Genomic DNA, 27,557 nt, shown 5'->3' on the forward strand with positions numbered 1-27,557 from the left:
TTGTTATTTGGCTACTCATACTAGGCTTTTGCTTGACTGCTACCAGAAAGTGTCACCTGTAGTAAATGCAGCCAGGCTGGTTGCCTGAATTACCTGACACTTCTTCCAATTCGGACTTGCAAATATCAAAATCAAGATACCACACCTGTGCATACTTAACAGAAAATTCAGGACTATTTGGATGCACTGTTTCCTTAACTCGTTAACAACATTTGTTTATCTATCAAAACCAAACTGGCAGAAATTAACACATGCTTTGATCATTAGAATAATTTCCTAGACAAAGGAGGAATAAATATATAACTCAGGCAAATAAAATTATAATACACAAAATTATCATTGTAATAATTTAAGATAGAGCAGCCTTCTGTTACCATAAACCACTAGTGGTAAAGTGAATTTTAGATACAAACTAAGATATGAAAGGAGTTATGTAGCGTGCAATGGGAGCGGCTGTACAGGAAGGCTTGCGCTGTCTCCCGTTGCTTCAGGTATTTTGCCATGATGCCATTTCAGACTCATGAACTTTTCCAGTAGCTAATTCCCAGACTCTGTAAAAGATTGCCATCCAAAATATGATGTGACTAAGGCTTAGCTTAATCAGGTTAAAGTCACAGCAGTGGTATTTAATTTGCTGGTTTCATTTAGGAGCTGAAACAAGGCCTGGCCAAAAGCTTTTATCGCTTGGTTTAATTAAAAATGACATGTTGTGGCTTCTTACAGACCTTCCTATTATGCATTCCTTTCTAGTTTTCATTGGCCTATATTTTTAAGTCTTTATGAAAACAAAAAGTATACTCCTAAATATGTCTCTCTATATATTTGTACACAAGTAAACTACAGAGAATAAAGTCCTTTAGGAAGACTGATATTCTCTACTCGTTTTGTTAAACATAGGCAATAACCAGTAAATTAATTCCACCTGATGCTTAACAGAAATAAACCTTTGGCAGGAGAAAGTTTAGAGAACAGAGATATGATCATTGAGAAAGAAGGATTCTCACTTACTGGAGATTTTCCTAACTACTAGGGAAATAATCAGTTCAGGAAAATTTTTACCTAGACATTTCAAATGCACTCCAGTTTTCATAAAACGTGATGATCTTTCTTGGTTGAGAATGGATGTCAGTTGTTTAAGAAAAATAATTAAAATGTTCCTGCATGTATTTTAGGTATTATAATAACAACTGAGGCTGACTGCTTTCTTCTTCATGAAGCTTATACTGGGTCAAATCTGTGCAGGACAAAGTACAAGCTTCAAAGTTGGGAACCTGTCAACTCAGGATGCATTGCTACAAGTTCCACATGAAATTGTAGGGCTCTGCATATGGAGTTTGCCCTTACAAATCTCTTTGAACTCTGCCTTGTTTTGCAGAAAGACAGCAATCTGTTCATATAAATATTCTACAAGGTTTGAACATGAGTATCTTCTGAAGAAAAACTATCCTCTGTAATGACAGCTGATGAGTATAGGCCTATGCAGGACAGGTGGATTCTTAAAGTCCAAAGCTGTTCAGCATTTGAAGCTATCTTACTTTCTTCCACCCTCTTTCAACCACAACTGCTCTCTCTGCTGTTTTGTCCTGCCTCTCAGCAGGAAGCTTTCTACCAGGTAGCAGCCAACGTAGTGGTGGCTGCTGGCTGGCCAATTTCCATCAGCTTCAGTAGGAAGTGACGGTGTGGAATGCACGTATCTACTGCGTAACACCAAAGGGCTGGATAAACATCTTCTACTCATCTCCCCTTGCCTCCCACCCTTGAGATTTTAATTGAAAGCAATACTTAATTTGTATCAGAAAAATCGGTGTAACAAACATATTCATAAAGAAACGTACTTAACACTTTGTTTTCTTACTCTTCAAACATCTCAAAAATGTCAACCTCATATTAAGAGAAAAGCCATTAGGAGCTAATCACGTGATGACTGTGTTCTACTAAAATGATGAAGCAGGGAAGAGGCCAGGTAGACCAATTTAGAGAATTTCATTAGAAATAAAGAAACATTCTATGTAAAATTATATATTAGCATTAATACAAACTGATTAACTATTAACAGTATGTTACATTACATTTGCTATATACATTGGATTAATATTATCAACATATGACATAATGTATATAATAGAGATTATATAGAGAATACATTTTACATGTAACATTTACTTTACATAGTATATAAAACTTACTATGCATATTACATTGTTATAACCATATACAGTGAAACAAAATAAATGGAGAGTCTACCTGACAAGAGAGGATCAAACCAGCTGAGTTGCTTTGTCCTTCAAAATTAAGGCTGAAAAATAATGCAATGGTTCTTTAGTCAGACAGGTGAAAGAACAGAACATAATTTTGAAACTAAAGAAAAATGGTAGCACTGCAGGTATAACCACCCTTGAATAAATTCTGGCTGATAATTAGAACAAATTTTCTAATCATTGGAGAAGCAAGGTTTTGAAGAAAATGTTCCAACAAGAGTAGTGAGGACTAGAGCCCTAAGTTTTTAGGAAGAGCTTGGTGAGCTTGTAGAAAGATTTTTATGGAACCACTGCCACTGGAAGCTAAGGGACTCAGGAGCCAGATCATTTTCACTCACATACCAATGTTTATAGAATCATCATACAGAATCTTTTCCAAAAGTCATTTCCATGCAGTGCTTCAAACACTGCAATGCAAGGTTTGTAATTAAATATAAGGTATAACGCAGCTCTGATACGTATTACGGGCTTTTTTTTTTTTTTTCCTATGATCTTTAGTTACTAGGATAATTTGACTCTTTTTAAACATGATAATGAAACTAGCAAATAACATTAGCAAATGCCTGTTACTCTTTTCCACTAATGATCATTATTCTGAGGAAATGATCTTGCTCCATTTATTTCTCATGATATATCAGCAAGGACAGAAATACACTGCTAGAGAAAACATTTGTAGAAAGTATATGCATTCAGCAGCTCCTGAAAACAACATGTGTCTGAAAATTCAAATTGGATTGTTGTTGTATTGATATGCACTGCAACCACACCATTTAGTCTTGCCCCTGTCCAGAGATATGCTATCATGCACGCACAGAATATTGTGAATTTTATCAAGAACTGCAAGCAGTGTATTTCAACAAACTGTAGAATCACCAGTGTCACAAGAATCTTGCCATTCCTTGTTTACCTTATTTTGTGAGACCACTTTTCCTGCCTGAGAAAAAAGTTACTATATATTCAGTCACTGGATCTGAAAAGCAACTGTAGATCAGCAAACATTTGTCTGAGCTAGCTAGTCTGAGATGACATGCAGTTGGTCCTCCCCCTGGCCCTCTAGCGGAGAAGTGATTGCTATGAACCAAAATATTATTGTCTGTTCTCATCCGAACTGACACATTTATAGCTGCAGGAAAACCAACCTACTGCTCTGAAATAATTTTTAACTTTTTGACGCTTCAGCTTCATTCTGTATGTCTCTACAGCTACTTGTGAGGCAAGCTTGTTTTGCAAGGGATATAACACCAGGACACAGCTGTTCAAACTCTGCTGTATGTTTCCACATTACTCTACATAACTGTAAATCCCTTTATGTAGTGTTGTATTTTAAAATTTGGTATGGCTTCATGTGGGGCAATTATGCATATTATTTGTCATATTTCTGGTAATCATGAGAAAAATTGATTTAGTTAGCTGCTGCTGAATGAGTTTCAGGGGTGAGAACACAGCAGAAAATCGTGCAACTCCAACTTTCTCCTTATCTATTTATTCTGTTTTCAACTTACATCATAATTTTTATATTGAAAATTGAACTTTTCTACACAGCATGCCTCATTCATTCCATATCTAACAATCTCTCTTTACACAGGATCTCCCACTAAGCAATCAGTTCACAACACCTTCTCAGTGACAACCTTAATCCAACATACAACATTTTGGTAGCCTTCTAGATCATCATTGCACACCATTCAGAAATTTATCACTGAATTGGCTATAATGATGTTCAGTGTTTTCAGTTGTTTTTCTTCTTGGCAGTTGGAGATAATTTAGAATTCACAGCAGGCTGTCTTCAGCAGAGGATCCTATTTTTCAGCAAATCCTTAGAACTAAAGGGTCTTTCCTGCACTTTGGCACACTCAAACCAAAATCCAGATATTTAGCAGGTACATACATAAACTGTAACCCCGCCACATTTCATCATTCTGAAACAGACACCAGTTCTTTGGGGGACAAATGAAACAGACACCTCCCTTCAGTTTCCCTTATCCAAGATGGCTATAGAACATGCTGTATCTGCCCTCAGTTATGATGGCTATCATTAAATTTTATGGACTTCCCGCCCAGAAAAAGGATGGCCACCAAAGTGGCATCTTGCTGCCCTTACCTAACATGGCTGCAAAAGCTCACTGCCTCTTTCGGTTGTGTGACCAACAGTGGTTTGCAGAAAAGATGCATGTGCTTACACACCCTCTGTACTCCTGCTGAGCAGAGTATAGTGGTTGATTGCTCCATCCTGAACTCTCTCCATCCTCCTGTTGCTTTCCACTGTTTAAATAAAGATCGACACTTTCTGATAAGTATCCAATACCTCATAAAATACTCATATTATAGTTTGTTTCCCCAATTCAGAATGCAACCACTTCCTGTATTTTTAATTTAAGTCTACGACTCAGCCTCTAATAACTTTTTAACTCTGTAGCCAATTTAAAATAGGATTAAAAAAAGTCTGACAGAACTAAGTCCATCCAACTTCTCCGAAAGCTGGCACTCACACAGAAGAGGAGGGCTCAAGTTAGGTCCCTTGATGAAAGCAGGCAGAACTCTGTTTGCTGAGCCACTTGGCAGCACCCAGAAATACCGGGCAGCTGGCACATGCCACTGCTTGCCCCTTGGGATTGTCGTAATGGGATTTCTCCAGGGGATAGAGGGAGAAAGGTTCAGGATACTATGATATGGATAGCACAGGCTTAAAAGACACTTAAACGTGGGGTATTAGTTTGTTCTACTGGTCACATAAAACCTTGAGAAAGATATTGTACAGACAATACAGTATGAAATATGTTTGAATTGCATTAATATCTGAAAAACAGTACTTACAGAGAACATCAGTAACTAATATCCCTCTTAGTTCTCTTGATCCTCTTACTCCCTATAAATGCTAATGCTGCTTCTTCATCTTGGATTTGACTTTCAAACTCCTTTCTCAATTAAACATGCATACACAAATATGAGAAATGCTCTCATAAACATTCTTTTCATTCCAACACCTGTTAGTAGCATTTGTTCCCGCTACTTCGTACTCCTTTCCAACTCCAAAATGTTCTCAATTATTTCTACTTTTGCAGCCCTTTCCCTCAAATTTAACTCCTGGTAGACTTTTATTTCCCCATTTCCCCATCCTCTTGTTATGTTCCTTTCCTCTTTTTGATTCATTACGGCATCCTGTATGCTATAAACAACAGACATTCAAATTTCCATTTACATAAAAGAGTAAATTAGAAATATTGTTGTCACAATAGTAAAGTCTTACAAACAAGCTGATGGAAGCTATGAGGTGGTGCATCATATACATACACCGTCTGTAGAATTAAAAACTACCAACCCTAAAGCTTCCACATATAGTCTGTTTTTGTCCTCAAAAATCAAACTTGTGTCTCATTTTGGATTTAATCTCCTTGCTTCAAACACAGATACACAAACATGTTTTTGCTGTTGTTTTTTTCTTGGGATCATTAGAAGAAAAACAGAAAACTAGGCTGCAATGAATCCAACCCTCCCCCCTCAATAATAAGAGTCAAAAAAAAAAAAAAAAGGTTAAAAAAATGACCCTGAGATTTTACTGTGCTATAACTAATAACACAGTAATCATTCTTTCTCTTAGGCACTTCACTGCCTTACCTCAACTGCTATGTATTTCTCTCCTATATTGCTGGCTAAACTGCCTGGCACGGCTCCACTTCTTTCCTCCACGGCCTTCCTGGCATCACAAAACCCTCCCATCTCCCTAATCCCAACACCTTGTCACGGGGTAATTATAGTGCTGGCACAACCCCAGCATCTATCCTATATCAAACAATCTCTGCTTGTTTGCTTTATAGGGACTGACTGACTTAAAAATGAATTTGGACTGGAGGGACCTGTTCTGCGCTAGCCTAATGTATGACCTTGAAAAAGTAACACCCTTTCCTCGATCTCTATAAAATGGGGATAACTACGGCCTTGTGCCATAGTTAATCAGGCCTCTCTGAACAGCTGAAGGAGAACACTGGGCCAGTGAACCCCATCTCTGTCCTCCACTGAACTTTTTATTCCTCTGCCTTGGGCCTGTGGCAACCGCCTCAAGGGGTCCCCCCCAGCTGCCAGACGGTTACCAGAGCCAGCAAAACTCAGCCGGCCTCTCCGCCATGCAACATTCCCAAATTTCGCACCTAGGATCACAAAATGTCATGAAAAACACATGGAAGGAAGGCAAGAAGTGTTGGGGAGCACCCTGAACAAACCAGATATTGGTGATAGTGCAGAAATCCTGCTCTGCCTTGGGGTGCCCTCACCTCAGGGAGGGCAACCCCCTCACCTCAGGGCAGGGGGACCCCTACTTCAGGGTGGGTGAGCGAGCCCCCACCTCAGGGTGAGCCCCTCGCCTTAGAGCAGGGGAACCCCACCTCAGGGTGCGCCCCCCTGCGTGGAAAGGAGCGAGGGGGCTCACCCACCCTGTAGGAGAAGGAGATGGCGCCCACCTTGGGGGCTCATTCACCTCAGCAACCTTCCCCCGCTCACCACCTCATAACCGTGCCCTATCTGCGCAGCCCCTTTCCCCCTTCACAGCCCCTGAGCCCCTCACGGGGCTGCCCCCGAGCCCCTCACAGCCCTGCGCGGACCCCCTCACAGGGCTACCCCCTCACAGGGGCTCCTCCCGCGCCCTGCAGAGGGCAGCAGCGACCCCACAGGGGGGGAGCAGCGGCGGCTTCACGGAGCCCCAAGGCGGCTGCGCGGCTCCCCCTCCACCCCCAGCGCCTGCGCGGAGCCCGGGGGCGGCCTCTCCGCCTCGCCTCGCCTCCGGTCAGGCCCCGCCGAGGCCGGCTCCTCCCTCCGCCTGCCCTCCCCCCCCCTCCCTCCCTCTCCCCGACCCCCGCCCCTCCCCGGCTGCCGCACCGGGTAGGTTTCCAGTCACTATGGCGGCCGCTGCGCTGAAGGTAAGGGAGGGAGACCCAGCCTCTACCCCCCCCCATCTCCTCCTCCTCCTCCCCCGGGCCGCCCCGAGCCTCCCTCGGGGCCGGGCACCGCTAGGCCGGGGGGACGAGAGGGAACGAGGGGGGGTGAGGAGGAGGAGAAGAAGGAAGGGGGGCGCCGGGCGAGGGCCGCGTCTGACCCGGTTTGTTTTCGCCTCCGCAGGTCGGAGGAAAGTTTTCGCGGCCGGCGGTCGCCTGAGGAGAGGCAAGAGCTACCGAGCGGGAGGCGCCCGGGCCCGGCCTCCAGGCCTCTCCCGCCGCCGCCGGGTGGTGAAGCGTGAGGGGCCGAGGGGCGGCCCCCCCCCGATGCGCAGCCACCTGCGGAGGGGCTGAGAGGAGCGGAGCTGCGGCCGCCTCTTCCTCTTCATCCTCCTCCTCGTCGTCCTCCTCCTCCTTCTCCTTCTCTCCTCGAGCAGGGGGCTTCTGGCCGGGCCCCCCCCCTCGCCGGGGCAGGAGGGATCCTGCCCCACGCCCGGCCCCGCTGGCAGCAACCTGTCAGCCCGCTCCTAGGCCGGCCCCGGAGGAGTCTCCCCTCGCCTCGGCTTGTCCCCGGGAGAAGCAGCTTGCAGCCCTCTCCATGCCTTATCAAGTTCCTTATCTGAGTGGCGGCGAGGAACTGTAGAGCAGTTCGGCTTTATCAGGGGGTAGGGGAGGAAAAGAGCGTAGCGCCTAAATCCAGGACCATCGGTTCGGCTTTGTTTTAATATGCGAAGATGATGAAATGCGGCTTGCCCTGTGAGACGGCTAGATCCCTGTTGCGGAGCGAGGGCTTCGTGGTCACCTTCCAGCTCCTCACCTGTGTGCTTTGAGAGAGGACGTTGATCCTTTTTCCCCCTTCCCTAAACCTTTCTTTGCTTCCATGTTACGTGGGTCAGAATTTTGGTCAGTGTTGTTTACGGAAGGGGGAAAAAAAAGAAGGCAGTTGAGGTCCCAAACAAAAGTATTTGTATGACTCATCTACTTGGATTTGAGACATTCTATCCTTCTTTCAAGGAGCCTTTGCTTCTCTTTGAAGGAATCAGATGCTTGTTCCTATTCTTCCAGAGGAGGATGGATTGAAAGTTGTGCGTTTTAGACTTTTTCTGGGCCACTGCCGATGTTGTTAAAAGACATAATGGGGCTTTTTCACTGGATTATTGCCAGAATTAGTTTACACACTGAAACAATGAGTTGTTAGGCCTCTCATACGTGATAATGTTTGTCGTGCTTTAATGTAAAGTTGCTGTGGAGGTTCGGCTTAAAAATCGTGGAGGACAGTCTGCATCGGAAGAGGTTCTCTTCATCTCTGGTTGGTGTGGCAACCCCAATCTGTCCTCGATGCCTTCAGCCTTGGCCATCTTCACTTGCCGCCCGAACTCTCATCCGTTTCAGGAGCGTCATGTCTACCTGGACGAGCCTGTCAAAATTGGCCGCTCAGTGGCTCGCTGCCGGCCAGCTCAGAATAATGCAACTTTTGACTGTAAGGTGCTGTCCAGGAACCATGCTCTTGTCTGGTTTGATCACAAGACAGGCAAGGTAAGGCGTTTTGCTTTCTTTATTTAAAAATAGTGACTTTCACACTTACTTTAACAAGACCCTGTGTGTTGCGGGTCACTTTAGTTTCACTGTAATAAATACGGTTACATGTGGAAGGAGTAAGATTTGTGTTAAAGTGATTAATTCTCAGGTAAGTTGATAATTTCTTACTGTGTGGAAACTTTACCTATTGTTAAAAGTACATAAAGCAAGCAGTTGAAGATAAGTGATGAAGAATTTGCATGCATATTGTTCATTACTGGGAGTAAGTGATTTTGAGGTGAGTAATAATTAGAAATCTGAAAGCAAAGGATTGTATGAAGGAAGTGCCATAACAGTATTTTTTTTCAAATGCTGAGAAATTATTCACTGGGCGTGTAAATAAATCTCATCATAAGGAGCCATCAAAAAACTGGCTTTAAAGAATGTTGGATTTGCGTGCCGCTCTTCCTACTTGTCATTTTGAAATTGTGTATAGAGTGTTTTGTTTGGGTCTGATAGAAGGCTTGTTATACAGCAGGAATGTAGCAAATGGCATACAACTTATTTTCTCATTGATAGTGCAAATGATATTAAAATATGCCTGTGTTTTATTAACCCATCACTGTTTGTCTCAAAAAGACAGTGGATATCTTGTTAAGTGCAATTTAGGGGCTCTGCAGTGCATGTTTTGTCCACTAGGGATTGAACTGGGACAAGGAAAGCCATTTTATTTAATGACTGTCAAGTTAATTTTAAATTTCCAACAAGAAATGAACAAAGTGCAGATTGCAGTTGCTCAGCACAGTATTTTTTAAAATGTATTGATATTCCACCCTAGAACTTCATCTGCTATAAATTAGCTTTTTTTTTTTTTTTTTATGTTCCCTGGATGCCCTTCTGTGAAATGTGGTCAGGTGTAGCTCTCGATTTTGAGAATAATATGATCTGTAATTAATGCAGTATTTCTTAGTAGTATGACACAGCATGAAGAATAGTAGAATGCAGTCAAAGTTCTTAAGCCTTCCATTGTTAACTATCCCATGTTATGCAATACTTGGGCATGATGGGACAAGACAAGCATTTAATTTCTTAAGGCTGGGTTATGGCTTGGCTTTCAAGTTACCTGCGTGTAATTGTGCGAACTGCTATCTGTGCGTTTCATTAAAAATGTTGTTTTGGCTCTCTAGCGTGTATAATGCGCCTTCTTGGACACTTTAGAAAACTTACATGCAGGAAATATTGCTATTTTTAGTTTAAGCTTAGTTTTTAACCTTTGACTCAATAAAGTGTTCTGGTTTATTGTACCGTTTTTAAACTCAAAAGCATTGTATGTACAGCTTTTTATTAATATTTCTCATGATTCTTAAACATTTTAAGACTCTCATATACCCTGTGATAGCTATAAATTATTTAGCCATATTAAAGAAGGTTTAATTTGATAAAGCACTGGGTGGTGAGCAAGTCTGCTAATAGAGGAGTTTAAAAGAGTCAACTGGTTTTTAGTTCTCTTTTTAAATGTTTACGTAGCTTGGCTTTACTAATACATGTCAAACAATATTATATATCATTATTCCTTTTATCTAGCTGATCTAAAGTAGCAACTTAGTAGTATTAAATAAGTAGTAAATAAGATGATAACATGTGATACCTCTTGAAATACTGTTGTGTGATGAGATGATGGGGGTCCTGATGAAAATTGCCCATGTGAGTATCTTGATCAGTAGCCATAATGATCTACTAAATACAGTGGGTTTCAGGTGATGCGTAGGAATATGCTACTATAAATTTTATACATGGTACTGTAAAAAGTGTAAAGTGAGATGTAAAATTTTGGTTTCTGTGTTTGTTTCATTATCAGTGTCATCTGATTTTTGGATCTGTCTGAGCATTTGAATGGTAAATCTTGGGAAGATTGATAGTTGAAGGAGAGGAGAAAATGCATCCTAAGAGATATAAGCTGTTGGGAAAAGGCAGGTAGATGAGCTGTTGGTAAATAGTCTTAATCTTGTATCACAAAAGTGATTTAAAAAAAACTGTGGTGTTTCAAAAGAATAAACAAAACCCTAAAATTATGCCAGAATATTTGCATGTGAGAACGTTTATTATAATTGTTTACAGAACTTCAAATAAGTATGTCTCATCTAGGAATATGTCATTATCCTATCAATGATGTATATTTAAACCTACAGAAATTATTTTTGCTACAGTATTTGTAAACATTTCTTAGGAGCTTATGTATAGGACTTTTACCAGTTCTGTTTTTTGTTGTTGTTTTTTTTTTTTTTTTTTTTTTTTAAATGGAAGATAAAGGACCTTGAAATGTTAACTTAGTAACAAAGAGAAATCTTTGAATAATTCAAAATAGTTCATGAATCATCTGGGGCTATACTTTGAAAAGCTGTGTACTTCAATGGCAGTACCAGTTTCCTGTATTCCCAGTCCATCCTCTTTGCTGCCTCTTGAGCTGTCTTTCAGTTGTACTCTGTTTTTTTTTCTTGAGGGTTTGAAGTTTTGTTTGTTTTTATTTTAGTGAATCATGTGAGTGATCCTGTTTGCTACGTAGCCTGTAAACAACAGTATCAGCATAATCAGGAGGGAAGGATGGAAAGTAGGGAGAGGGAGCATCGGTAAATATTGGTGAGGGAACTATTAAACATTTTTTTTTGAGGCAGGGATATGCTTAAGCTGAAGTGAATCACATAAATACACCAAGTTGAAGATGAAATGTTATTCTGGGTTGAGACAGGTGAATATTTACTTTGTACAAAGACACTCTAACTATGCATGGGAAAAGCTGCCTGCCCAAAGGAGATAATGTCCACGTAACGCTGGCATTATTAATGATAAAAGCGGGGTGAGTCTTCAAGATCACATGTAAATAGCAATTAAAAGCAGATGTTTAAAGTTACATTTCTTTTTTAAAATGTTTTTGAACACATACAAACCTTTTGAGCATGTAAACCTGAAAAAGTAATGGTGGAGGCAGTGGAGGGGGGGAAACTTGTACTCATTTTTTTCTGTGCTTAGTAGAATATTTATAGAAAAACAGCGCAATGTCTCCATTTGCTTGTGTTTATAGAAACAGTGCAATGTCTCCTTTTGCTTTTTGTGGATTTTTTCATATATCAGTAACATGAGAAGCTTAAGCTTAGAATTGATTTTGATATTTTTTTTAAGGGGGGGTGAGTAATTACATTTGGATCCTTTTAAGAGAGGCCTGTAGAAATGAGTCACTAGATATGTAGGAAGTGGATGTTGTGCTGAGCAAGGAGTGTTCCAAAAAGTGTGAATCAAAGCAAACCAAAGTGTGCTATGCTTCAGAAAATCTAAATGTGTTAGTTCAGTTTCTGTCACTGCAAATGGACAGAAACAATGTAAAAGCTGTTTAATTGGAATAGTATTAAACCTGAGTGTTTTTTGGTTTGTTTTTGTTTTGTTTTTTTAAAAAAAGCAAAGTAAAAAGCCGTGATAATTTATGTGTGACTTCTCCCAGGCTGAAATGCTTCTGGCAGATGGGAAAGAAGCTTTTGGTACAAACCTGAAGTTTCCAGCAGATATAACAGAGAATTCAACTGTGTGAGAAGTAAAGTATTGTCTTAGACCAAATGGACTACAAATTACTGGTCATTTTTAACAACTGAAAAAATCTGTAGGCACAAGCTTCCATGTTAGGGTGGCAGTTAATACTACTGTTTTCATTTAAGTCAGCGTGGGTATGAATTGAGTTGAACAGGCTCATGTTATCTTGGTTACAGAAATGCTAATTAGTAGATTAAAAGCCAAATAGTCAACATGATAGCAGATGAAGTTTATTAAGGCTGTACTTCATGGCTTCTAGCCTTAAATTATGTGGGATAAAAGAATGTTAAAGAATGTTCCCTGCAGGGAGCACCCTCTTCAAACAAAACAACAAAAAACCAACCCCAGAGATACAGCCACGGAACTACAGGGTGGACAGATTTGTGTTGGTCCCTGGGAAAGTCTTGGAACAAGTCTTGGAACACATTTTTGGCCACGTGAAGGAGGTGATTTGGTAAAAGTCAGCACAGATTCAGCAGGGACAAATCATCTCTAGTGAGTGTGGTTGTCTTTTATGAATAATTCACTACATTTGTGTGCAGGGGAAGGCAGTGCACACTATTTACGTTGTCAAAAGCCCTGCTGAAGACAGCGTTTTCCATGGCAGTCTTCTGTCCCGGGTAGGGCATTGTGATCTGGACAGCTAAACAAGTAGATGATTTAAAAAAAACAACTGGTTGGAGGATGAAGCTTGGGGAGTAGTGGCTAATAGGTGGCAATCCACCTGAATGTTGGTAATGAGCAGAATGCTACAGGAGCCTGTACTGTGACCTCTTGTATTTAACATCTTTATCAGTGACCTGAGGGAGGTACTGGAGTGCACTCTCCAAGGCAGGGTCATGAAGTTGATGCGCTTGAGGACAGGGCTGCCATCCAGAGGCCCGCTGCCTTGCGGAAGGAAACCTCAGGAGCCCAAACAGGGACAAACATGAAGTCCTGCGCCTGGGAAGGAGGAACCCCGTACAGCTCTGCTGGCTAGGGACCAACTGCCTGGAGAGCAGCTCTGCTAGAAAGGACTTGGATAAGTTCTGGTGGGCACAGCAGGCTGAACAGGATCCAGTAGTGTGCCTAAGTAGCAAAGAAGGCTGAGAATGTGTTAGGCTGTAATAAGAGGAGCACAGCCAGCGATTATCCCCTTCAACATTTTGTTGTGTCATGTCTAGGGTACTACATCCAATTTGGACCAACAATTTAAAAAACATTGGTAAATGGGACTCAGAAGATTAGTTGCTCTTTTTTCTTGCTGTATTATACAAGGGATAAATATGTTTTGACTGTGGAAGGAAAAAAAATATAGAAAGGAATTATGCTGTTCAAATAGCATTACACGTTATGTTGTGTGGAGGTCAAGACTTCGGGAAGACTCAAAGTAAAGGACACCTGCCTAGGACATGGTGTATGTTCAGAAGTGTTTGAGTAAATCTGTTTCACAGAACTTAGTGGGATATGAAAAATGGTATTTGGGGCTGCAGGATTTTCATAAGAGGTTAGTTCTGCTGCCACCTATAGAGATACCTGTATGATACTCTGGGCTGCATGGTGCTGGTCTATGTATTAAATGTTTAACTTGTTGTGTATGGATAGCATTTCTTTAGATAGGTGACATGTTTGATATTTATTTTTCCTGTAATACCTCTTTTCAGCATTGTTACAATTGTCTTTGAGAGCTGAAGAGTGCTATCAGTATTTTCAGTGTTGCACTGTGCTTGCAGTCTGCAGTGTCTGCTGAAGAGATACTTTATCTTCCAGACATTGATTGTTTATTCCAAGCGGCCTGGGAGACTGACCTGGGATCTTCCCTAATGCTCCGAGGTGAAATTTCAGTGCTTAGATGCTTTTAGTGAGAGGGTGAGATCAGCCAGCCTGTACGGATACTTGTTAATATTTTTATGTAAGTGCTCCTCACCCTGAATGAACTATCTAATTTTATGCTGGTATAATCGTAAGTAGGATAGAGTAGGGTGTTAACAGTTTCGGCAAACTTCACCAAAATGTTTCCGTTAGAAGCCATGTAGAAGGTCGGCTAGCCATTTATAGCAGAGGTGAGCTGCTGCCGATAAGGATTTCCCTGCAGCGATACCATCTAGAGCCACTGCTGCAGAGCTAATACTGTAATTCTTGGAGCTGATCCACTGCAGTCATGATGCATCTGTACTGAGCCAGGAACGCCAACACATTGATTAGGTTTTAAAAACAAACAAAAATCCCTTTTGTATTTGAAATGAATTTTTACAAACCTCAAATGAATTATGTTACTTAGCAGTAATGAAGGCCAGTAAATGTGTTTAGGCCTCTGATGCCATGGTTTACATTTGTTCCTGGTTCTGTGCTTATAAATGTAAAACTTTGCTCCCTAACACACCTCTGTTATTCAAAATAGTGTAAACTTTTTTCCTTTGAAAAACTTCCATGTGTTATTTGCAGTAATCCCTTGCTCTTTGGCAGGCAGACTTACATTATACTGGAGAAATACTTTTCATTTGTTTTGCCCTCTCATTTTTCTTAGCGAGTTTGAACAGTTTTGGTTGCTTCATTATCTAGCGAAAGTAATTGAATTTGTGTCCTTTAAGGAGCCGTGTGGGTTAGTAGTGTTTATCTGTGTCAGTGCTCTGCTTTGAGTTGATTTCAATCTGATCTGGCTGAAACTTTGCAAAATGTGTAGACAAATTCATCAGCTGATTTATTGCGTTCTGTTTTTTTCATTTCTTTTAATAGATAATGTAAAATGAAAGTGGTGTGAACTTCGTTGTTTACAGACCAACCTGGCAAGTGAAAGGGAAGGAAGACTGCTGTCTCCGTCCCTAAAGCTAGCAATTTTACAGGCTATTGCTACTAAATTATATGATTGTTTGTTGTCTCTGGATTATTTTTATTTTTTTTTTGAGTCATCAATAATTGCTTCCTGTTGATGTTACTAACTTGCTGAGTTTGGATCATCGAAGAACTCTAAGTTAAGTCTTGCTGTGGCAATGCATTGGTGTTCCTAACTCATCTGTATCTCTAGGAGTATTTCTTCATGTAGCAGAATTGAGGGAAGAAGGCTTGAAGCACTGTCAGGTTTTTGTCCAGTAGAGCCACACCTTTTTTTCAGTCTGGTTTAGGAGTGAGAACCTCTGGCAGAAAGGTGGAGTGGGCTGCAGCATCTTAAACCCCCACAAGATGTGTGCCAGAGACTCTGAACAGTTTCCTTTTTGAGAAGGAAAATAATTGTGCTGGAGACAGACACTCAATCAGATACAATTTTGGCGTTACCTTGCACCAGACACACAAGTATGTGATTGAGCGATGTCTTAGAGTTCATTTCAATCTCAAAAATAATGATGAACTTCCAGCAGGCTTATGACAGAAAGTCCCAAATCCTGAATTAACGCTGTAGTTGAGTGGAAAAGCACAATAAGCCCTAGCAGCAAACTTGCAAACATAAAAAGTAAATATTAAAAGTACTGGGATTAGTCAAGGATAGTTAAGGGCTTGAGGAATGTATAATATTTTTGCAAAAGTAAGTTATACACTAGTTAATGGTTCATTTCTGTATATTCTCATAAGTACAGCCATAATATGTCTTCCATAAAAATAAAATTAATGCAAGAGCTTAAGGTTAAAAAAAGTTGTGGATGTTTGTGTATAGACTAGAAACCTTTTTAAAGGAAGGAGTCGAAATGCTTATGTTTCAAATCAAAGAAGAAAAACTTTGGTATTGGCCAAATAGATGTTTGTACAGCACGTTCTTTTGAGGACATTTGGTACTGGCTGCTGCTATTTGCATATGCCATCGGTCTTGCCTGATACAGCATTTTACATTCTTAACTGGCACTTTGTCAGAGTTGTGCCTTTTCTGGATGTTGAGCAAGATTACGTTTACACATAGATTTTCTAAAACTTTGGTATCTTTTCGATGATGCAATATTAATGCTCTGTAAAAGGTTTTTGTTTGTTTAACACTTTACTCCCTTCTCCAAAATGAAACAAAAACAGATTTTGATGACTTTGTCTTGTTTTCTGTTACTAAATTTCTTCTCTTGAAGTGTGATACTTAACCGTATGGGGTAGAAGCCAGATCTCCTGGGTTTGCAGAGCTGGGCTTTTAGCCTGTCTGCTTGTTTTCCTTTTAAATTTCTGGTGACCTTTCCAGTGATTTCTGGCACAATTAATTGGCCACTCTCTCCTCGTCTGGTTGTTGGCTATGATAGTTGAATGAACTGACAGGCAGTGGCATTGCAAATCAATGTTGATGGTATTATTACTTGCAATTTTATTCTAGCATTGCTGTTTTCTGTACTTAGATTTACCAGTTCCAGGTGCTTGAAGACTCTGAAAGCTTTCAGGAGACATAATGAATTATTTGAAATTCTTAACGTTTTCAATTTTGTTTGTGGGGAGAAACAAAACAAAACAAAACCAATTGTTTATATTTGGATGTGAAATAATCCACTCTGCAGACAAAATATTCTTCTAATCTTTGCTCTAGATAGGTAATCTCAACCCCTTGTTATTTTCTTGCTGTCGTTACAGGGATTCCTGTTGCTGAATGTCAGAGGATTTTTAAGGCTATGTGGAGTCAATATTATATTATTAAGGAACAAACTATAAGTTTAAATATCTTTTGTTTCTGTAGGTTGCAGAACTGTAAGTCATTATGTACACGTATAGCTACTTGGAAGGAAGTTAGAATGCTATGAACAAGGGCTGCTAAAGTGCATGGTATGGACGGATTGTCACAGAATAAGTTAGGTTGGTAGGCGCCTCTGGAAGTCATCTAGCTTCTCAGCAGGACTAATTAGGTTGTTTGTGGTCTTGGGACAGAATTTTGGGTACAGAATTAATCCTCAACAGCAACAACAAACTAAGTTTGTAAGGATGGGGTCAGGCATATCTGCTAGGTAGGCTGCCTGATATTGCTATGGTCTTAAGCTGTGTATGTTCTGAGGACCTAGAACTTTCTGTATGTGTGTGTATGTATATATACATATATATATAAATTATATATATAAATCTAGTATTATGAAATACCTAGAGTACTAATTTCATGGTGTAACTTAAAATTCCCGCCAAAATATGTCAGCTAGAAATTTTCTTAGAATGTACTTGACAAAAAGAAGTACTAGATGAAAGACATAATAATGTTCCTAATTCTCTCCTAGTTCCATAGGGGTGGAAATAATTCAACACTTTCACTTACAGCTCTCAACCACCACTTCCTTTGAGTTTTTAAAAAGGGGAAACTGGTTTTTTAAATCTTCCTCTTTGAGAACTTTTCCTGGACTGCATATTCCAGAGTCTGTAGGAGAAAGATGAGAATACAAATCATCATAGAAAAGGCATATCTGTTTTTGAAATCTATGTAGCTAGCTGACACTAGATAAAGCTACAATTGCGCTGTTTAGGCGGGGATTTCAGTGGGTATATAAATATTGTTTGTGACTATAAGCCAGAGATTTGGTCTGTGGACAGAGACCTTCCTAAAAAGTTAAAGGAGGAACTGATGGACTACTTTTATGGTAATACAGAAATGTGGTTATTTTTAGTCACTTTGAATGCTCTTTACCATAGCTTCATCCTGATTTTTGGTTAAATTAATGAATCTGACTGTTAATTAGAAAATTAAAACACTGTTTGTTTTGGGTGGTTTTTAACTATCACATAAACAGAAGGGAAAATGTTTGGTGGTTTTTGTACGTGAACAAATGTGTTGACATACACTGACAACTTTCAAAACTCGCTTTCTGTTTTGGAATCTGTATACAATCACTGCCACCTACTCAGTCAGCGCAGGTTATACATGCATCCCATCGCAGGCTGTTGCCTTCAGAGAGTTTTAATATAGATCTATCTACCTTTTAGCTTCAGGTTGAGTTAATCTGACCCCACGTTCCAGAAATGGGTTTGAGAGGTGTTAGTTTGGTAAAAACACTGCACTAACACAGCCGCCCAGACTTCTTTGAGCTACTCTGGGAGATCCTGATTGCGTTCCTGGGGGCTCTTTCAGTTATCCTTGTTCTGGGATTTTCCCTGCTTCATAGCATGGTGTAAATGTGCCTGAAATTGAATGATCTTCTATGCAGATATAAGGACAGGTGAGGTTATTTGGTCTCCCCTGGATGACCAAATCAAAGTGCATTCAGTTTTCTTCTTCCCTTTCCCACAAAGCTTTATTTCGAGTCTTCCCTGGGGTAGATAGTACTGGATGAGTTTGAGATGATGATGTAAGTTTTATGATCTAATATTAAAGAATGATGATGACTAGTCTTTCTTATGAGATCTGTAACTTGTGCTCTTTGATGTATTTTATAGTTTAAACTTGCTGTGCACAACTTCCTTTATAGTTGCAGTTTTGTTTCCAAAAGATTTACAAAAATAATTGCTTTTTAGTATCCTTTAAAAACCTTTATTGAGGATGTAGTTTCCAGTAATGTTAGGGGAGCTGTAATCTTGTTACATTATGTCAGTGACTGGATCTGTCTGCTGGTGTCATGCCTCAACCTAAATTAAGTCTAAAAAGTACGTTACATAATGATGCTTTAAATGCTGCTTTAGACAGTTTTTTACATAGGTGAGCAAAACTGAACCAAAACTCTGCATTGTCTCCTATCCAGCGCAAATACTGCAGTTAATAGAAAGATGTAAGAAATAGTAAGTGCTTGCTAATACTCGTGGGCATTTGGAAAAAGTAATGCTTTTATTCCACTGTTGTACTCGTGCTGAGGTTTCCTGAGTATTCCTTCTTAATTCTACTTAATTGTTGACGGTGCTTAGAATTGGTAATTTGTATATTTTAGTGTTCTGAAATTGAGGTCCATTATCTGCATCCGAAAGGAAGCTTTTGCCTGGTGATGTTTAATGAGGTCTTTGGTGTTAGCACTGAGGAAAACTTTTTTGATACCATCAGGTTGAAGCTGTTTTTCCAAGACACTCTTGATTTCCTCTTTAGTACTAAAATTACAAATTACTTGGCAATTAAAGAGTAAAGATCCGGTGAACCTCTCATTCTGTTTTGCTTTTTTTAAGCTGTAATAAAACATGAGAAATTACTTGATGCTGTGTTAAAAAGTAAGAGAAAAAGGAAATGCAACAACTGACCTTCCAGATTTGAGGGGTTTACTTCAGATTTCTTTTTTTGACCAACCAAAACCAAAACAAGCAAACAAAAAAACTCTTAGATATTTTTTTTTATTTAAAATTTCTAGTCCTCGACTGTGCAGGAGCTAAGTATTCTAGCCATTGATAAAAGTTTGGTGGCTTAACAATTGTCTGTTCAAGAGTGGCTGCCTTTGTGTGAATGGTCACATATATGACGAATACGAGGTACTTTGGTTTAGTCCGTACCTGAAAGCTAAGAGTATGTGTGGGCAGCTGCTGGGCTTCTGAGTCCCGAGCTATTATGGGCCAGGCTGTTAGCATTTACTAACATAACAGTAAATGCTGATATATTGGGAAATTGCATTTCAGTAGAGAGCTTTTATGGCAGGGTCACTTTTAGAATGAGAATCAGTGATTATATATGGTCAGAAAACATTTTTTTAACTCAAAACTGAATTACTGCATTACACAGCCAACTTGCATTTTTATTTTAAAACTGATTGTGTTTAGTGGATGAGAGAGCGGGAGTATAAGCAAGCAGCAAACAACAAAAGGCAGAAATGCTTTCTAGGAATAGTCCCTTCAATCTGAAGAGAAGTTGCAGCTTTTGGGAAGTTCTGGTTGTAGTCTAAAATAACAAATAACGTGGGGAGAACACACAAGCAAAACATATTTCACACCAAAGCAAGCGGGCAGCTTTCTGCAGTTTTAGTATTACTAGCGGCTGTGTAATTGCTAGGATGTTAAAAAGGGTTTTAGTGAGTATACTGAGTCAAATATGAAAAATGGGCCAATTCAGCCTTTGCTTTTATGTTTTTTGCTTATAGTTCACGCTATGGGGTTTATATTCCATAAAGCTAGAGAAGCTACAGTGGATGGAGGGGATGCCCTGCTACTGATCTTCCAGTTTGTTTGTTTTTTGTTTTTTTTTTCCCCTGTCGTTGTTCCTTTTGTGGTATTTCGTTACCTCATTGCGCTCACGAAAATACTAAAATAGTATTTGAATTGTTTACATTTCAGATTGCAGTAGAATTTCTCATTGTTTGTGCTTTTTATAATTCTTGATGAAATGTCCCATTTCAGTGGAAGAACATCAGTAATAAATCAGAAAAAGATAAAAAAGGTATTAGATGCACTTCATTCACTCATACAGCTGGCCAGGAGGGCAACTTTCTTTAACCGTGTCAATGTGCAGGTCTTGAGGGCTTTTTGCAAGTTTTTTTCTTTTGCTTTAAGCATAAGCTATGTTGACTCTCTGCTGGTTGGGATGAGCTCCTTATTTTCCTGATGGACTGTATTTATGACCAATTGAAATAGTGTTAGATATATGAGAATTTACTTTTTTAATGCGGCCTTTGAAGTATGAGCTTTGGTTGTTGGCATCTTAGAGGAGGGAGAAGAAAGTTTATCTGCTTTGGAAAACAAGCTTTTAGAAGGAGCTCTGTGACCTTGCTTGAAGAACGGCGATGGGAGGAATGTCCTGAATATTTATTTGATACAGACAGAAGTGGTGAAGTCAGTTACAGTGCAGCTCAGTTAAAGTGCAAAGCACTTAGACACCTGCCTACACTTGAGATATAGTAAGGACATTAGCATTTAAATGCCTGAATTATAATAATTAATATATTTGCTTAACATACTAATAGTGTATTAAGCCAAACTTTAGAGTTTTGGAAATATTTAAATACTTCCAAGTTTTTCTTGAGTGTTATGACTTCAACATCTGGAAAGTAGGAATGAATGATTGCTCTTCACAAAGTAAAGCATTAAATTTTTTTCGGTTATGCTGGTATAATGTTTGCGTAAAACTTAAGTGTCCTGCAGCAGCAAGTGTGTATGTCTTGCATCTTTCCATAGTGCTAATGAGAAATTGGAATATGAAAACTGGTGGAAGATGGAGTCTTTGTTACTTTCTGCAAGACTCAGTGCTGCAGTTCAGAGAGTGATGATGCTCTTTAGTTTCCAGTTCTTCTGTCTTAAAGGATTTCAGTCCACCTCAAAAAGTACTTGTTTCAATATATACTTTCTAGCTCCCTTCACAAAACAGCTAAATCAAATAGCATGAAGCAAAACCTTGTCAATGTGATCTGTATTTTGTCCAGTGAAAATATCTTTTTTAGAAAGTCCAGCATCACTGAACCTACGTATTTTTGAGCATGTGGTTGACAATTGTCATTGAGAACAAGATGCTCTTGCCAGTAAGCTAACAGAGAGTGAAATGGAGTAGGCAACAAAGGCACCATTGAGCTACAGCATCAGACTGAAGTGATCCTTGTTTCGTATTTCCAGATCACTTGAGACCTAGTGCCTATGTAGCTGTGAGTGCTTTAGTTTTTGTTGTGGGTGTTCTGGCTGTTTTCTTGGTAATTTTCCCAAAGTAATTCTTGGAAGTCAGATGAGCCCTTCTCCGTGACTGGTGCCCCATCCATCCTGCCATCCACACACCTACCCTTAGCTCAGGCTGCTCTGACAACAGCTTGGCCATAGATGTCAGCTCCCCTGCCTGTGCTCTAGGCTGTGTGCTCCTCTATTCTGCCCATTCATGGGGAAGAAATAAAACTCCAGCCTTTCATAAGGAGCTGCCCTATCTACTTGCTGTCTGTTTTCAAGCACCCCTTTCTCACTGGGTACTACACAGTCTATACGTGTCTTCCCAAAAGTCACTGTGATCCTAGCTGCCACTTTCCCCTTCCTGCCGTCCCTCTCTGCAGCGCAGGAAGGCAGGATTCCCAGGGGCTGTGGCGGTGTCCCGTCTCAGCTGCAGCTTTGGATCCTCGCAGTTTTGTCCAGGTTTTTGTAGCAGCACTCGTGCACAGATGATTTTTCAGTGTTAGGGGTAAACGAGTCAAATGAGACAAGCACCACGGCAGTGAAGATACACCATGGAGTTTGATGCTGTTGAAGATTTAGTGAAGATGGGAGAGAGACCAGGTGATTGATGTTGCAAGTGGGTGGAGTGATGCAAAAGGGAATATTGAAACTTGACAACAATTGAAGTTAGATTACACACTTCAGATTGCAAGTTGCTCTTAAAAAAAAAAAAAAAAAAAAAAAAAACACAAAAAACCAACTCACATAACAGGAAACATGTATTACCACTTCTCCTTTTTAAATTTACTTCTACCATTAAGTGTAGTACTTGACGAGCAGACTTCTATGCTGGTGAAAAAAATCATCGTAAAGGTTAGTTATCATTTAAGGTAACAAAGCTTTTCCTTGAAAAATTTCTGTTAAGTTTACTGCTTGCATGTTTCATTTTTAAGAATGCGTATTTCTCTCAGCTGAATTTCTTCAGTTCTATGGAAATCCTCTTAACATGATAAGTGGAGCCATCTTTGTGAGCAACGCAGGAATAGCTTTTATCATTAGCTTCTTGTGCAGCAAGTTAAATTTTTCTTGATCAGAGTTTTCATTGCAAATGTAAGGTAGGTCATCTTCCATTAAAGATTTTAGGGAGAGTAGTTCCATATGTCCATGTAAGCCTGTTCCTAAGCTCAGTGAGAAATACGCAGTCTCTGTGCCATAACTGTTTGTTCTATGGAGACTTCTTGTTTACCACTTCACCTGTTTTTAAATGGGTTTTAAATAGATTTTTTGAAGGTTTTTTGACACTCTAATGGAAAGCATTGGATTTGAGGGTTTGCTTCAGTGGTTTTGCTTTGTATTTTAATTAGCAGCATAGAGCTGCTGGTGTTTATTTACTTTGTTGTCACAGCTCAAAGAGTTTATAGTTGGTGTAGTTTTGAATATGTTATTTCATAAAATTCAGTTTGCACTGTAGTTGATACAAAGTAGAGATAAATGTTTGAGTCCTCAAAGTGGCACGAGGGATTACTTTTCATATCTGCAGAATGTAAAAGTTCTAATAGTTGTCTTCAGAAATCCAAGGCATTTATTTTTTTCTGAGACTCTCTGTGACTGTAAATAGCGATTTTGATCTGCTAAGTTTGAACATCCATGTAAAACAGTATCGGAAATGAATGGAAAACAAAAATTTAGATGAAATGTGAGAAGTAAAAATACTGTCGCTCAAATTAAATCTTTATTTGCTCTGTTAGTTACGTATTTGGAGAGTGACTCTTAATGTAAGATAAGGAGGATTAAGTACTGCTTTATAATGATTTCTGTGCTCCAAAATGAGGAGAGTTAGAAGTATTTTATTATTTGGCTGAATTAAGGCTTTTCTTTTTTAAATCTTATTTCTGTTTTATTCTTGAAATGGTTTAGGGACTGAGTTCTTCTGGTATATACTGAATTTTCGGTTGAAATGATGGCTACACATAAATCTGAGAGGAGTTAAGCAGTAATCTTTGTAGTTAAGTGGTGTGGAGGTTCCAGCTGTTGACTCACCATGGGCACACCTCTCCTGCTCCTGGAGTTTGTAGAGCAAGATGCCAGTAAATATGCATTTGTAATACAAGTGTAAGCCTTTAGAAAGAGGGGAGTGGAAGAGTAAAAAGTGATGGTTGTTCCTGAATAAAGTTTTCAAATAATTCTCATCTTACTGGGAAAGAAATGTGGCATTCTGGCCCAGTGCAGTGATACTTTACTGCAACTTACAGGATTTTACTGTTGAGTGAATCGCTTTGCTTAATGCCTATAATGTTCTCTTAAAGTTAAGGGGAAAAAATGCCAGTTAGACATTGAGTATATGAATGATTAAATACAGAGAGATTTTCTAAAATTGTTTAGTACATTTGTAAATTATTTTAAACAATATAATTTAGACATTGGTAGAATAGTTAGAAATAAAGTATTGAGTTCAGTGAGTTTGAAATGCCTGCTGGTTTTCATCAGATTAGTATCTGTGTGAGTTGGCCTGGGATTTTTCTTTTTTACATTGTTACTCTGAACTGTCGCTGTGGCTTAACACTCTTGTTTACTGTTTCTTTTATTTAAATGTTCAAGCTAAACCTTTCAAAAGGAAGTGAGGAAAATGTCACCATTCCTGATGCGCCTGTTAAGAAACACTGAGGTTATAAAACCGTTGAGAAACTCAGAGAAGGTGGACGATAACGAGTGAGATGCTTTGAGCTGGTTCTTGTTAGCTCTGCCTGAGTGACTGGTGTTGGGAGTCTGGAGGCAGGAAGCTGGCAGGCTGTCCCGTGTGTGCAGCCTGTAGGTAGATAGGCTGTTCAAGCTGTCCAGCTTTGAATTTGGTGTGAAAAGTGCAATTTAACAGTGTAAAGAGGGGGACCTTGGTTAAGTGCTTATTTGGTCTTGTACTTAACTTTAAGAAAGAGATGAGAAAAGCAAGCCATGGAATAAACAAACACCAAGGGAAAAAACAAAAGCAGCTTATTTGTCCCATGAGAGCTTGTAAAGAATTTCCTAAAGTATTTGCCTGCAAGTGCAGTATTCCCTGGTTTTTAAGATACCTTCTATTGAAGGTTGAACCTATAGTGCAGGATGTTCAGTGGTGTGTTTTGGTCACTTACATGCTTTGGACACATCTCAGTTCTGTGGTGGGAGGGGACCTGGCTGCACTTGGTTCCTCCACATACCCAATTTTCCTTCCAAAAGAAACCAGAGCATGTAAACAGGGAGGAAGCTGGGGACGCGGCATGGAGCAGCTCTGAGAGCAGATGGCTGGGAGAAGAGAGAGGCTGTGCACTGCCCAGCTCGCCTTCCCTGCAGTTGGGTGCCCTGTGAAACATTACTGCTGCATGGCATAGGCCTCGTGAGAAAGAGGGAACTTGTCAGGATGCAAGATGTTGAAATACACAGAGAAAGCAGAGAACTGACTCCTGACACTTCCCTGAAAACTTAGCTGGGGGATACTGAGCGCTGTCAAGGAATGTGCTGTCCAGTAAAGCCAGGCGATGTGTAAAGGCTGAGCTTGTGTGCATGTTTCTTTCCAGGAACTGCCACTGAATCTCTTATTTAAGAGTATCTAAAATTAAGCTGGTTCTTCAAACCCCTGCTGTCAGATGGCAACAGAGGAAGGAGGTAGTTTTAAGATCCCGCAGGAAAAGGACTTGCTTCCTCCTTTTGAAGCCCGCAATAGGCAGGCTAATTACTGCCTACTAAGGGAAGCAGCATGGAAAGGTACTTTGATGTAAGAGAATCTTACCCTTCATTTATTGCCTTTATCTTCCAGGTTATGTAGCTTCAGTGCATATTCACATGGATCTGTATACAAGCAAGCAGGAGAGCTGTTACCGATCTCTATATAAAATGATCATTCCATTCTTATTATAGTAATAGCATCTTGTTTTAAGACTGGGCAGGCAGCCTTTAATCTGAAGCATTTTACGTGTTTTCGACAGGTAAACACTTTGTAAAAATCCATCTAGTAAATTGTTCTAGCAAAAGAGACATTTTTTTATTTTTTATTTTTATAAATGATGGTGTTGAAATAATGCAAAGCTACAATAATCCAACAAAACGTTCTGGCTGGCTGCATCATCTACAGGTTTTGATATGCCTGGTATTTGCATAGGACCTCAGTACACTGCCAGGCTGCAGGAGAAAACTATGATTCAGAGGAGTACAGAAGAAACAATGAGGGAACACATTTCTCTTGAATTTGTGTGTAGTCATGTTGCCCTTAATGCTGCCAATTCGCAGAAACCCAAGTTATTTTCCTTTGAAGCAAACTATGGATAACATCTAATCCTAATTCAAGGTTATTAAAACTTCGTACTAATACTAGACTATGCTACCTAATTATAGGTAGCGTAAAAGACTTGCTGATTTTTCTTTAATCAAAGTATAAATAGTCTTGTCTACAGCCATATTAAATTTAAGTTGGGATGACAAGCCTCCTGGTATGTGAAAGCTTACTACTTAAGAGCAAACTTGTTTTTTTTGTGGCGAGGCTGTGTTTACACTTGGGGGTGCAGCCGGAGTTTCATGTGAACTGAATTTGAGGGTTCATCTGGTTTTTGTTTTCCTTCAGATGGGACTGATCTGATGCGTGCCTGAATGCATCGAACATTTATTCAGTGTCATTATCATTCTTAATGACTGCAGAAACCAAGCTTGCTGAGTTTCCTTCCGCGTCCTAATGGAACTGTAGATCTTAAAACAATTCTTTAAATGTTATTGCTTAGGGTTACCAACGCATGTTCTTCTCCCAGTCATCTTAATGCTCGTTCTTTTAGTAAATGACTCAATCTGCTGATTTGCTTTAGTTTCTGGACTTTCTCTTTTGTTCTTCTGAGAGTCTGGATAACGAATGGTAGCAAAACTTAATATATTAAATGCCAATAACACATTTCAGGAAAACGCTTTTGTGAAGAAAAAGCCTCCCTGTTCTCAGAACAGCAATATTTTTGAACTGCTGATTAGACATGGAAAAAATCTGCATGGTGATTCTAGTTCTTTTGGAGCATATGGCCAACTTCTAGCTCGGTATTTTTTTTTTACCACTGAATAGGAAGTTCACTTCCTATGTTTAATCTGAAAAGGCTTTGACAACATTATGATTTTTACACATGCTTACTCTGGATAGAATTTCAGTAATTTACGTAATTTCGGTAGCAGGAACATTGAAGGTGAGAAACCTGATTTTCAAATCTGAGAAGCAGAAGAATTGTTAATGTGAATGTTGTAGTTTAAACATTGCTTCTGTATGAAGACTTTAGACTGTAAAGATGGAATTCACAGTTTAGACAACAATATATATACTACAATTAATGACTTGGTATGAAAAATGCTTAAATAAAATAAACAGACCTGATTTATTTTGTGATAGGTGCTTTTTTTTTTTCCATTGAATTTGTTCACTTTACCAAATTTGGATGTGTGTGTGTAATTGTTGCCCTCTAGTGGTTGCAACTCAGGTTTAAATAGTTGAAAAAAGACATTTTCATGCTTGCAAACTGTCTTTTTTTTTCGTTGTTGGTCTGTGGGACTGCATGCTGTTTCCTTGTCAAATGAGTAACACCATGATTTTACAAAGAAAAAACATAATATTGATGTTATGTAAATTGACAGGGAATACTAACCATAATTACTGTGGTGTACTTAAAAAAAAAAAAAAAAAAAAAAAAAAAGTATTTCATGTATAATTTAATTATTTCCTAATCTTAAGAAAATATTATTTGGGCCTCTTTGGTATGTTAGTTAAACCTTTTGGGACATGCCCTTGGCAACCACATGGGAAGAGTTACGTGACATTGCTAACCTTTTGGCGAGGTTGCTAATCTTTTGGTAAGGTTCACCTTTTAGTTGATTGGATTTTATTTAATTATTA

General features: G+C 39.5%; 1 protein-coding gene across 18 annotated transcripts in view; it reads left to right on the top strand.

Annotated features, from left to right (window-relative positions):
* Positions 1-7,632: 7,632 nt before the first annotated feature.
* SLMAP (sarcolemma associated protein) overlaps positions 7,633-27,557 on the top strand; it is a 96,750-nt gene continuing 76,825 nt past the window's right edge. For 13 of the 18 annotated variants that reach the window (XM_032194200.1, XM_032194198.1, XM_032194208.1 and 10 more), the window contains exon 1: positions 7,634-8,719. In XM_032194200.1, the coding sequence (XP_032050091.1) occupies positions 8,522-8,719 (198 nt within the window). In that variant the 5' untranslated portion in view covers positions 7,634-8,521. Of the gene's footprint in view, positions 8,720-27,557 lie in introns of all 18 variants that reach the window. The other 5 variants (XM_032194195.1, XM_032194206.1, XM_032194210.1 and 2 more) reach the window with 2 other exon arrangements.

This window comes from Aythya fuligula, chromosome 10, assembly GCF_009819795.1.
Source record: "Aythya fuligula isolate bAytFul2 chromosome 10, bAytFul2.pri, whole genome shotgun sequence".
Taxonomy (NCBI): domain Eukaryota; kingdom Metazoa; phylum Chordata; class Aves; order Anseriformes; family Anatidae; genus Aythya; species Aythya fuligula.